Source organism: Vespula pensylvanica, chromosome 3, assembly GCF_014466175.1.
Source record: "Vespula pensylvanica isolate Volc-1 chromosome 3, ASM1446617v1, whole genome shotgun sequence".
NCBI lineage: Eukaryota > Metazoa > Arthropoda > Insecta > Hymenoptera > Vespidae > Vespula > Vespula pensylvanica.
In genome coordinates this window covers 8,379,073-8,392,468 of record NC_057687.1, presented here as the reverse complement: position 1 = coordinate 8,392,468, position 13,396 = coordinate 8,379,073, and the positions used below count along the sequence as shown (strand labels likewise).

Here is a 13,396-nt window from a genome sequence, read left to right as displayed (position 1 = left end):
TTTTTTGTACATACTGGAATTTATGCTATATTATTCGTTATACAAATATTCGTTTACAAAGAAATATAAACAATAATATATGCAAACTAACGTATCAATAAAATGTATATACGATTATTATAAAACATGCACGTATAATAAACATATAGACGCAAACCTTGTAATAAAATATTATTAAAACTCAGTGATACTTAGTATACCTGAACGCAATTAAATTGTGTATATGTGTAATACATAGATATTAAGAAAAAAAAAAATAAGTATACGAATTAAATTATGAGGTAGACCTATCCTATATAACGTATAAAGAATCAGACGATTCATATGCATTTGGGTTTGGTCCATTATTACTTATATAAATTATATGATGTTTGTGCCCAGAATAAGAACATATGCGACAATCACGTAACCCAATCTTAACACAAATACCCTGACATTTGAAAACTTATAATAAATAGTAATAAATAATAAATAATGTGTATTTCGTAAAAGAGCCTGCAACGATACACTGTAAACCATATAGAAGCATTAAGTCATTATGCATTTATTACAATTAATATTACGTGATTAACGCATAAATTCTTCGAAAACGAATCAAATATAAGAACAGATACATATATATATATATATACATATATATATATAAATATATATAATATGTATACACATATACATGAATAATATATGTGTATATATATACATATAAATATATACATACATATATTAAAGAATTAACACTTTGTATGAGTTTTTTATAGTAAATTTTCCCAGCTGGAATGCTATGTATAAAATAAACTCGCTCAGTTTATTTCTCCTTTAAATTGCAATAAACATCCCACTGCTCCGAAATAACCCTAGATAGGAAAGATATTTTATTAAATAAAAAAGAAATCTTTTTCTTTTATATTGTCTATTATTTATCTTATGTGTCTTACCTCATGCTCTAAAAACAGAGCTTTCATTGTTCCTTTAGACCAATAATCCATAGCATAGGCCAATAATTTCATAGAAATAGGATTGACCCTGAGGAAATTACCAACAAATACCACCTAAAAAGAAATGTTTACTTCTTCATAATAAATGGAATTTATGTTTTTTGTTTGGTATTGTACATAATATCGAAATCATCTTATTTGCAATTATAATTTATACAGATATTTAAAAAATTTACAATTCATAATAAGTCGGAATTAATTAATACGTTTCTTATAAACATTATTTAATATGGTTTATTACCCTCTCTATCTTTTCATTAACAGCACACATACGTGCTATGGAACCAATATTATTGGTAATAGTGACAAGAGTTGCACGTGCAAGGTCTTCCTTCGTAACAGCATTACGACGTTCTTTAGAATTCATTTGTCCAAAACTAAACAAATCGGACAAATAAATTATAAGTGAATAGAAGAATATAATTAATGGAAAAAGTATGTAAATAATAAATTGATGTTATCAAATGCTATTTACCTGCTGGCAACAAGATCTCCAGGAAGACCAAATGGCTCGTAATCACCCCCATAAATGTCTTTCACTAATTTGTCTACTTTAGTGTTGTCACCACCTGTTGCTAATTCAATTGCTTCTTCGAAAGTGTTACAACCAGTAAGTAAACAACACAATCCTAAGAATGTTCCACCACCTAAACTATGAAGTTTATTTATGTGTTACAAACGAGGTTCTTCAAAATCATTTAAAATAATTATTAACATTAGAATCATTATGTAGACAACTTACCTCGTTCCAGATATCCTCTTATAATTTTCTGGTCCATACACTGCTAATATACTGACACCTGAACCTATATTTACTAACTGTTGCAAGAAATTTCAAATAATTAATACAATATTCTATACATTTTTCTGCTTTTTTTAAATAATATTAATATCATACCAAGAATGGATAAGGTTCAGAAAAATCATATGGTATTTTTTGACATCTGCTATTATCTGTTGGATAAGACCAATAATAACATTCGTGTGGATTAGTTATTTCTACATAAAGTATGCCTCGTATTAAGCTGTCCAGTTCATCAAACTTCGCCAAACTCATATTTACTTCCTGTAAATTAAACCACATAGCTATACAAATTCATCGTATATGATTAATAATGTTGATCCGAATTCACAAGTACTTTTTTGAAATTTTCTTCAAATTTGTAGGCTCCACCTCCAGTTGCACAAACAGTGGTTACAAGATTCGCCATACCTTTAGATTTTGCTAACGCTAGAAAGTTTCCCATCTCGCTGGTAGGGAATCTAATAAAATGTAAAGTACCACGCCTGCCTCTAATATAAACATTATCCATCTATAAAATGAAATGAAATAGAATAGAAATAATCTATAGCTTATTCATATGCAAATACAAATACAATCAATCTCATACCTGTAAATGCGTATCTCTATGACCTGTTTTTCCATAGGCTGAATTTTTTGTAAGATATCGCCGAATATTTTTAAGAGTTTCAAGTTCTGCGTCAGCTTCATCTCTCGTTATATCTTTAGGTTCAAAATATACTAATTTGCATAATGTACCACCTATATCCATCCCAAACCACGGCATTGCTATAAAAAATAATTGTATATAATAAGCTCAAATATACTAATATATATGAGATATATATATACATATAATATTTGAAATACTTTCATAAAAAAATAATTACTATAAAAAGAAAACAGCTAATGTTTTATAAATAAGAATATATTATATACATCTGGAAATTAAAAAGGATTCATTATAATTACTTCTACAAATGTTTTACAATATTGGAAAGTTAAATTGAATAAAGGCATTAAACATGAAGCTATATAATAAATAAATCAAAAGTTATAACAAATGCAAAACAAAATATAAGCAATATATATATATATATATAAAATACAAGTACAATAGTAAAAATATATATAATCTACACATAGCATAAACAACAAGATTTAATATAAATACTATAAAAATAAAGATAAAAATAAAATTGGCTAATCTAAGCACACATACAATTTACGGACTCACACGGTGGTGAATTATTTTTTGACTCGCTTTCCGCCACTTCTGCGCCAGAATAACCATTTGATGCCATGATTTTATTGTTCAAATTTTTCTTAAAACTCTGTGGACTCATTATTAGATTCTAAATTTTTTATTGTAAATGTCTGTAGTATCACGAACAACTTCTTTGCTATAAAACAGAATAATTTTCTAAAAATAATTTTTATAACATTTTAATTATATCCAACATTAAGTATATTAAAATGTATTATCTTACATAAAATTTAATGAAACCATATCTATAGAAAAATATTAAATGTTTTATTCGATTAAATAAAATAGAATATAATAGTTCTTCTCATAAAAGTAAGCCCTAGTTATGTATCACTCAATACGTCTGATTTATAACAACTTACACTCAAGCATAGCTAACTTTATAAATGGAATGAACTCTGTAAGGCCATTTATCTTCATACAAGAGCCAAAGGTTATACCTTAATTATGCATGCCATGGATAGGAAACGTGAATAGATATTAACATAAAGTTGCGTAAATGATAATACTTTTAAATATATCATATTCTTCCTACTTTCTTTTATAAATTATTTTACAAATTTTTATTTTTATTTCTTTTACTTTATTATATTTTATTATACCTCTACAAATTTGCGCGCGCGCGCGCGCGCGTGTGTGTGTGTGTGTACATGACGAAGTTTCCCAATTAATGAAAAAAATAATAATAATAATAAATAAATAGATAAATAAATAAATAAACGAACATTTTTGAAAAATGCAATTTTTTTTATGCAAGATTCGTACCTTTATAAAATTAAGAAAATAAATCACGTCGAAGAGATACGTTGAGAAGCATATCTATCGAGAAAATAATCGAAGAAAATATTTACCAAAACAATAACAGCAAACAAACTTATTTATCTTCCGTCATCACATAACATGTTCTAGATAAGAACAAGAGGAACACTTTAATAGGAAATACCACAATGACCCCCTTTTTTATATTCGTGAATACCATAAAATTATTTCTTAAAACTAATTCTTCAAACATGTGGAACTAAGCTGATCAAATTATTTATGAATCACAAACTCAAATAAGATAAAAATAATATTAGAAATAACGGTTACGGAATCGTCTTGGAAAACGAATGATATTCTGACGAAAGAACGCATCGTCATCAATTTTGAAAGAGAGATCAAGAGTCATACGATCGGTTAACAGGACGTGACCTAAACTTTTTGAGAATTCATGTGACACCTATGATCATATTTCTTTCCTTTTTTTCTTCTTCTTTAATTTTATTTTATTTTGAATATAAACCGAGACAAAAATTCAATTAATATGATAACTTATCAAGCGAGAGCAAAAAAAATGAAAGAGTGAGAGAGAGAGAGAGAGAGAGAGAGAGAGAGAGAGAGAGAGAGAGAGAGAGAGAGAGAGAGAGAAAATTGAACAAGAATAACCAGCGTGTATACACTGTCAAAATGTCGGACAGTGGCCAAAGCAAGATTGTTTATATCTGAACTCTGATTAAAGTAAAAGAACGAAATATAAAAAATTATTGTCTTAATAATTGTATTAAAAATGATACTTTAAACGATAAAATGGATACTAACAATGTGAAATGTTTTCTTGGCTTACCCAAAGGCGTCATTTTGTGCGAAAAAATTCAAATACAAAATCTTCTGAATCATTAGAAATATCCAAACATATTATTATTGCTTAACGCAGATATACCGTTTTAGTCGTCGGTTATCTTTCCACGTTTTGCGGTAATCTGGCCGATCCTTCGATCAGGGACTTGTATTTTCCTTTTATTGACACAGAATCACGAATACGTGAACGTTGATCCATAGTATTTCCTTTTCTGTTTACACCTCCATCACGTCGATTTCACCATGAATACAAAATCATATGTTTTGTATCGATTTGTTTTATTAGACGAAATTATGAAACTCAATTGACTGATAATAATTCACGTATGCGTTCTTTTAGATATTTATCGTAATTACAATTAATTACAATAGATAGTACTAATCAACCGCAACGCAAGAATTTGTCAGATAAGTGCATAACTCCTAGCGCCATCTTTCTTTCTTTCTTTCTCTTTCTCTCATTCTCACTTTCGCTCTCTCACTCTCTCTAATGGTATACTAATCGATTAAGGTGGTAATATACATATATACTTACATATACTTTTAATAAGGGTTGATTCAAATTATATAGGGTTATATATGAACAAAATTCTCGACTTGTTTTTAATCTTTAAGCTTGTTTTTGTGTTATGTTAGACACAATTATTTTTTTATATACATCTTTTATATAATTTTACATTTTTTCTTACTATTTTTATAATTTAATGATAGTTACATTAAAAGAAAAAGCATATATATTTGCAATTCTCTAGAATCAAGAATATATATATATATATATATATATATATATATATTTAAAAGTATTGGAGAATATATCACTTGGAAAGTATATATATATATATATTAGCAATAACAAAAATACATAAGATTTAATTTTTAATAGTTTATTTTTTATATTCTTTCATACACACGATACAATATACTACCTTACGTGTCTACTATGCAACAATACTTAAGAGCATTGTACGCGAGCCATCATAGAAATTTTCTGTGCTTTTTGTACTATATCTGGACAACGACGACGACGTACAAGTCTACAGTCCTGGAAAAATCCTTCGTTTCTTGGAAAGCCGTGTGACCCATCGGAATAAGTCACCAAACCTATATTACAAAGTTATATTATATTTAATATAACTTAAGTAAATATTACGTTTAATGCAGAAAAGAAATATTTCTTGGTAATGATTACATCTTTATAAGTTTTCTTATACAAGTATTACAAACCTAAGCCCCATACTCTTCCACCACGAAATTCTCCTTCGAACTTCATTCCATCGGCTCTCCAAAATACTCCATGTCCGTGAAACCAACCCTGCATAAATTCACCTTCGTATCTAAATGTATTAATAAATAATATTATTTTAACTGTTATAAAGTTATACAAAAAATAAATGGATAGTTGAATAGTCCCGTAAATAAAATGTTAAATAAATTGACATACTTTGCTCCATCGGGAAATATAATAATGCCTAAACCAGAACAAAGACCATTTTGGAAGGCACCGTCGTATCGTGTACCATCAGGAAGAAGTAAAGAACCAGCACCATGTTTCAATCCTCTATTATTCCAATCTCCAATATATTTTGTGCCATCATCATATTTGTATGCACCTGTCTTAGCCACACCTATAAACAAATTTGATAACGATAATGTTTCAACGAATTTAAATTATTTCTTTTTTTGTTCATAAATACATCTTTTTGTATATATGAATAATTATTGCAAGATTTTACAATATATTTAACTTGTTTTTTATTTTATATGTACAATAAAAAACAAACAAATAAAAGTTCTTGCTGCTAAGGTCTTACCATCACCCATGTTTCCAACAAACTAATTTCATTAGTAGGAACTTTCAGGTTTAAATTCAATTACTGAAATTAATTCTTTATTTGATTATGAGCAATATGTACAGTACAAGTCTTGCACATTATATAAGTAATGCTGCTTCTTTTTAAATTCATAAATAAATGTTCATATAAATATTAAAGTTATATTTTAATGAAATGTTAGTAAATGTAATTGTACTACACATCACATCAAATAAATATAGTATCCAAAGTAAATGCATATAATCAAAATATATACTATTATTATATGCGCAACGATCTATTAAATCGGTTATAAAATTTGTGTACACTTTTAAGAATGTAGACATTTGTACATATTATGCATATACGTATTAGTTATTTTTTTGTAATTTTAGATATGTGTACTATACTTTATTTATTATTCGTAACAAGATATTCAGCGATCGAGATGTTTTACATGATTTTCAACCAGTAAATAAATTTAGGAATATAAAAAAGTTAAAACAAGTTAACAAATTTTATTATACTATATAAATTTATACTTGAAAATTTGTGATCAATAAGTTCAACCAGTGTAAATTATTTACTAGTTCATTGTTCTTTGATTCCACCGGGCGCACAAACTAAAAACCAACGTGTTCTGGCTTTTACAGCAGCTTTCCTTACTAAACGTTTTTTATCATCAAGAACCATCTTAAGCTTTTCTAAGACATTTGGTTTATATACATTAACCAATACAGCAGAATAATTTGTGTAATTTGTTAAACAGTCTAGAGCCGTTATTCTGATATCCTGAAAAATATAATTGTTATATAATCAATATAAATAATAATTAATGTAAATAATTACCATTAATTTATATGTTGATAACTCCAAAAGTTTTGGAATAAAACATTGCATTTTATCTGCAAATATCTCATTTTTTGTATCCAGCAAAAGTTTTAAAACTATCAAGGCAGAGAGAACCAATTGTCCATTGTCCAAAGATAGAGATTCAATTAGAAGAAAAACCAACTGTCGTTAAAAATGCATATTATTATTATTATTATTGAGGTAATAACGATATTAATAAATAAATAATATAAACTTACTTCTGATAAATGCATGTATAATAGTTCAGTAGGCATTTCTTCTATTAAATAAGTTAAAGCAATTAAATAATTTTGTCTTGAATTATTGAAAAAACTATTATTTTGCTGTAATAAATGCTGAAATACTCTTTGTTTATAAAAAATTTTTATATTACAAAAGTTTTCAGATGTTAAAGTATCTTCCATTTTACATGTTAAAGTTTTATATTCTTGAGCTACATATTCACCTACTTCATTATGTTTGAGCATTTCTGTAAGCTATAAAAATATAATATCGTTATAATTATTAATTTTCTTAATATAATGGTATCTTGTATATAGATAATTTTTATCAATATTAAAAATCTATACATACAATATTGAGACAATCTTGAGAGAGATTACAACTTCCTTTTGTAACTGCTGCTTTTGTTAACCAAATATGTAAAATAACAGTTGCCTTTTTAATATTTACATTAGAAGTTGATTCCAAATTTTTCTTTATTTTTTCTTGAAGATATATCAAACTATTTTTAAAATGTTCTGTATTATTCATTTTGTTTAGTACCACAGAAAGTAGTTGACAAGACATTGTTCTAGTAATAGAATTAGAACTATTGATAGCTAAGTTATATAGACTTTTTAATAAACTATCATCAAGTGTTAACTTAACTTCTTGTCTTAAAGAAATAAGTAGACTGATTATCACAGTAACGACATTTTCGCAAGTGTTATGTGTTATAGTAGCAATATATTTATCTGTAATTATTTGTTGATCCTCAACAGAAAGACTTCTTACAATGCATTGACAAATGCTTGATATAAGGGATAATTTATCAGCAGAAATATTTGTTGTAAACGAAATTAATTTATCAACGATGTTACATTCATTATACAAAAAATATTGAATATCAGAAGTACTGTTTCTAGCTGAAATAAGTTTATGGATACACTTTAATGCAGCAAGACTTATCTCTGAATTAAGAGAATTTCCTATAGCAAGAACTTTTGGTAATATTTCATTGGCTAATTCAGGAATCTTTGCAATTACAGATAATGCTTGTAATCTACGAATTTTAATTTTTACATCTATATCGTCTGAAACATAATAAAACAATACTTTAATATCTGAAATTAGCATGGATTATTATAAAAAATGAAAAAAAAAAAAAACAAATATTGAGAGTTAAATAAAAATAAATCCATTAACTATTTACCTTTATCAATCTGAAGTTTTTCCTGAACCAATACTAATACTTCATCTGGATATAAATTAGCAAATGCTGCCAGGCATGTATGACAAATGTTTCTCATTTCTTCGCAACCAGTGTCAATTTCATTACATATAGTATCATACAATAAAATTCTATGAGTCTCTTTTAAATAAGCTCTTTGTATTGTCAAACCAACAAGTATTTTAATTCTTAACTCTATAGATTGTTTTGATAATTCATCAAAATACAGTTGCGGAATGTCCGTCCAAGTTAATTCTGGAACATCTATAAAAACATTACATCCATTAAAATATTTTTTTCTATCATTACTATACAAATTTATATCTACACTTTTATTCAAGTATCTTAATCTTTAAAATAGATTAATTTAGATTAATTAAATACATACTTTTGATAGAGAAACCTAAGTCAGAAGAGATTTTCATAAAATTATTTAAAGCATCCATTATGATGACTTTATCCATCAATGTATTTTTAGTAGAATATTGACCAAGACAAATTGGCACTATGACACGTAATACGTATATACAAGTTTGCTTGTTCACCATTGCTACAGACTCCAATAAATTTTCTGCTGGTCTAAATAAACTAAGTTGTACATCACATAAAGATGTTTTAGTATCCGTTAATATTTTTTCAATAAATGTTTCGTGAACTTTTTCATCTGCGGATATAACTTCAATTAATGCAGCCAATGTCTTAAGAGTAGCATTTTTTATTTCTGGATCTCCACCAGGCATAACTTCTTTTCTTATAACAGGCCAAAGTTCCGAAAGATATGACTCCAATCCGTTCACACCAAATACATAGGCTCCTTTACATAACAAATCCAATGAATCCAATTTTGCAACTTTAAGATTGGAAGATAATTTGTCTGATATAAGTGGTATACAAAATTCTGTAAATTCGGGAGTTGCATAGAGGCAAGGTGCTAATGATTCAGCCAAATCTTCTCGCGTTATACCGATCACGTCTGATCCAACCTGAAAATATAATCGTGTTATATATCATATATACTTTTTTAATATCATACGTTTGTAATTACAGATTATAATTACAGGATTAAAATCTATTGGAAAGTAACATGATATAACATCAAACATTTCTTCTGCTAAATGTCCTAATGGAAATTCTTTTATAAAATTTGGAAGTATATTAAACAGTAACATAAGATTTCTAGGGTCACGTTCGCCATCGATAGAAGATATAACCCCATAAACAAACTCAGGTCCTATTTTTTTCAAGTCATCTAATCTATTTTGTAATAATGTTTTAAAGATGAAATAGATGTTACGACGATCTGGTAAAAGTTGAGATTGACACTGAACATGTTCAAACATTTTTGCGAATAAACAAGCTGGTGCATCATGAGGTAAATGAATCATTTGAACCTAAAAAAAAAGATTATAAAATATATACGATATAGATAACAATTGAATTACTTCGAAGACATAAGAATATTTACATACTATTGCTAAAATTCCACGAAGAACTACTGGTATAATACTATGATGATCTTTCAATCTATCACAAAAGAACATTGTGATAAAATGTAATTCAGATTCATTAAGAAAATCATTAGGTAACTCGGACAATACTAAGGAAAGTGCTGTGACTCCTCCTTCTCGCACACTAACATCCTTATTTGTTACTAAAGAACCTAATTCTTCAACAAACGTGGGTAATTTTAATTTTCCTAGTTGTATCTCTGAAATATCAGTGAAATAAAATATTCATAAATATCTTACAAATAAATTTTAAATATATATACTATTTAATACAAAAATTCCTGACATATTATCAATTTTTAAATAATTTTATTTTTTCTAATCGTTAAATGATCATTTATATCTAGTAACACGAATAAAAAATTAAATTTATTATTATTTTATTCTTTATTACAGTATGATAAAGAAATTCTTGTAAGGTTGGAAATTTTATTAAAATATACTTTATATAAATATCAAGGCTTTCTGCAACATGTTGATATAAATCGAATAATTATGATAATTAACTATAATACGCACCTAAGGCTATGTCCTTACATAGTGAAACCAACGCAACGTTATCATTAAAATTAGCCGATAACCTCTCTGCAAGAGTGGAACTTGCTGGAGAAGCCATCTCCAAACATGCCTTTAGACTAAATGATCTAACAACGGAATTATTGTGCGAGTTAACCTCAAAGAATTTATCGGATGCATTCTCCATTTAATTTTAAAGCAAATTTTTTACTCGAGAATATACACACACACATATATATATATATCGATATAGATATAGATATATATACACATGTATAATATATGACTCAATTATCGATCATCGCAAAGAGACACAAATGTGAATAGAATAAGTGATAACATTCCTGAAAAAAAAAAATTAAATATGATTTACACAGTGAAATTCAAACATTTCATGTTTCTATTTTAGGTTAGATTATAGCGCCCCTTGTGGCTGCGGGATCATACTATATAAAACTAAAATGGATGAAAATGGCATGTGAGGTGTTGTTAAATTTCAGTGAAATGTTTAGTTTCTTCAGCCGCCTAGGATGGGAGGCTGCATAGGCATAACAAGGGCAAGAAATGCCTCAGTCGATGATACATCGGGAAATTCAACGAGAACTAATTCAGGTAAAAATTTAACCAAAATCGGTCATCTATAAATTACGCCTAACTTTAACTAACCTTGAAGTAGTTTTTCTTTTACCTTCGTGTCTGCTCTGTAATACGTCTTATATGTATACACCTGACATAATTTGTTCGAAATAATATTATTCGTAGTTATGTTTTCTTTATTATACTTGGCTATGTGAAGTATTATAGTTTCAAAAACGGTATGTATCCTTATAAAATTATTTATGTTTTATTTCAACATTTGCATCAGAAATAACATTAGCCTATAAAAGTCGTAAAATAGTAAATAATTTTTATGTTTTTTAATTACACGAATATGTAAATATATACTAAATCGAAAATAATATCTTTAAAATATATACATGTAATATTTTTTATTATATGTTATATTATTTATATAGGAAATTCAAGAAAAAATCACCCACTTTGCCATGAGGTAATCAGATGGAAGTCAGACGTACCTTTAACTGAAGGTCAACTAAGAAGTAAAAGAGATGAGTTTTGGGATACAGCTCCTGCATTTGATGGAAGAAAAGAAATATGGGATGCATTAAGAGCTGGTGCGACAGCAGCTGAAGCACAAGATTATCAATTAGCACAGGCTATATTAGATGGAGCTAATATTTCTGTGCCAAATGGTTTCTTAACGGAATGTTATGATGAATTAGGTACACGATATCAAGTCCCTATTTATTGTTTATCATATCCTATCAATATTGTAAAAGAAGATAGTGGCAGAGATTCACCAGCAGATTGTTCAGGTAAATAATTATATAATTGATATATCTAATATAAAACAATAGTTCCATGTAATTAGTTTGATTAACATTATTTATTTAGAACCAGTTGATGGAGGAACCGAGCAAACTTTAAAATTACGACTATCTACAACTTTAGGGGATGTAAAATTACCTGTATACAGCAAGGATACTATTGGTATAGCCAAAAAGAAATTACAAGTATGTATAATGATATCGTCATTAATATCCATCATGATATATATTTAACAATATTTGGATTTATAAAATTAGAGTCAAGAAGGCCTAGAACCATCACGACAACGGTGGTTTTTTGGTGGAAAATTATTAGGTGATAAGATGCATATAGAAGAAGCAAAAGTGCAGCCAGGTTATGTAATTCAAGTAATTGTAAATCCAGAAAAAACGGATGACAGTCCAGCTAAAACCAGTTGAATTTACATATGCATATGAAGTGATCAAACACACCACTAAACCAATAATCAATATTAAGCACATTCTTGCACATATTAAAACAAACATTTTGCACTTTTTATTGCATTCGTTAAATATAACGTATTAACTGAGATTGGTTTTACATAGTAACATCAATTTAAGTTGTGAGTATTATCAAATATGCTAATACTTGGATAAATTATTTGAGTTCTACATTATATAAAGTATAGTCATTATACTTGATTATGTTTACAATTTGATATATATTACAATGTCTAGCAAAGTAAAGAGAATTGTGTGTGTATGAGAATGTGCTTATTTTACTCAATGTTATCTATTTACATGTACAGTAAAAATCGACTGAGATATATCTTCAACATCAATATACGAATACAAAATTAATACTATGCAAAGTTTTACAATTAAACATTTCTATCTAATTGACATTGAAATGATTATCGTCATATATATTGTTACCAATGATAGTACTGGTGCTGTAAAAATATAAAAATATTTATGTAAGAAACTATAAATATCTTGTTGAAGGCTATTACATAATTAACAATCAGACAAATAAAATGTATCATTCATATTGGAAATTGCAGCGATATTGTTAATAGTTTATCAGAGCAAAGTAAGAATAACTTGATGGACAATAACAGAGAATGATTGCAAGGTCATAAATACAAATAATTTTTTTCTGACGTCCTGATGTAGTAACTAACTTTTTTTTTTATTTAATTTACTCTCTCTCTCTCTCTCTCTCTCTCTCTCTCTCTCTCTCTCTC

At 27.5% G+C, this 13,396-nt stretch overlaps 3 protein-coding genes across 10 annotated transcripts; 1 reads left to right on the top strand and 2 right to left on the bottom strand.

The window, feature by feature from the left end:
• Nucleotides 1–5,097, bottom strand: LOC122628172 (pantothenate kinase 3). Of its 5 annotated transcripts, none has more exons than XM_043810137.1 (10): nucleotides 4,647–5,097; nucleotides 2,999–3,179; nucleotides 2,387–2,565; nucleotides 2,135–2,308; nucleotides 1,894–2,061; nucleotides 1,738–1,814; nucleotides 1,471–1,647; nucleotides 1,237–1,372; nucleotides 936–1,049; nucleotides 1–854 (listed from the first exon to the last, which is right to left on the bottom strand). In XM_043810137.1, exons 2-10 carry the CDS (start codon nucleotides 3,120–3,122, stop codon nucleotides 801–803), a joined length of 1,203 nt encoding a protein of 400 aa, XP_043666072.1. In that variant the 5' UTR covers nucleotides 3,123–3,179; nucleotides 4,647–5,097; the 3' UTR covers nucleotides 1–800. The 5 variants fall into 5 exon arrangements, with proteins under 5 accessions (XP_043666072.1, XP_043666076.1, XP_043666073.1 ...); XM_043810141.1 differs by having other exon boundaries at nucleotides 3,014–3,179; XM_043810138.1 differs by lacking the exon at nucleotides 4,647–5,097 and adding an exon at nucleotides 3,895–4,367.
• A 1,058-nt stretch (nucleotides 5,098–6,155) lies between these two features.
• Nucleotides 6,156–11,221, bottom strand: LOC122628168 (MMS19 nucleotide excision repair protein). 4 transcript variants are annotated; one of them, XM_043810132.1, is made up of 10 exons: nucleotides 11,026–11,041; nucleotides 10,804–10,957; nucleotides 10,246–10,484; nucleotides 9,835–10,167; nucleotides 9,165–9,759; nucleotides 8,759–9,040; nucleotides 7,918–8,639; nucleotides 7,563–7,820; nucleotides 7,321–7,485; nucleotides 6,156–6,285 (listed from the first exon to the last, which is right to left on the bottom strand). In XM_043810132.1, the coding sequence occupies exons 2-10, from the start codon at nucleotides 10,898–10,900 to the stop codon at nucleotides 6,211–6,213; spliced, it is 2,766 nt and encodes a 921-aa protein (XP_043666067.1). In that variant the 5' UTR covers nucleotides 10,901–10,957; nucleotides 11,026–11,041; the 3' UTR covers nucleotides 6,156–6,210. The 4 variants fall into 4 exon arrangements, with proteins under 4 accessions (XP_043666067.1, XP_043666064.1, XP_043666066.1 ...); XM_043810129.1 differs by lacking the exon at nucleotides 11,026–11,041 and adding an exon at nucleotides 7,059–7,263; XM_043810131.1 differs by lacking the exons at nucleotides 6,156–6,285; nucleotides 11,026–11,041 and adding exons at nucleotides 6,638–7,263; nucleotides 11,174–11,221.
• Nucleotides 11,222–11,229: 8 nt separating this feature from the next.
• Nucleotides 11,230–13,010, top strand: LOC122628173 (ubiquitin domain-containing protein 1). The gene is made up of 4 exons (XM_043810142.1): nucleotides 11,230–11,412; nucleotides 11,817–12,176; nucleotides 12,256–12,374; nucleotides 12,447–13,010. The coding sequence occupies exons 1-4, from the start codon at nucleotides 11,331–11,333 to the stop codon at nucleotides 12,606–12,608; spliced, it is 723 nt and encodes a 240-aa protein (XP_043666077.1). The 5' UTR covers nucleotides 11,230–11,330; the 3' UTR covers nucleotides 12,609–13,010.
• The last annotated feature ends 386 nt before the right edge of the window (nucleotides 13,011–13,396 follow it).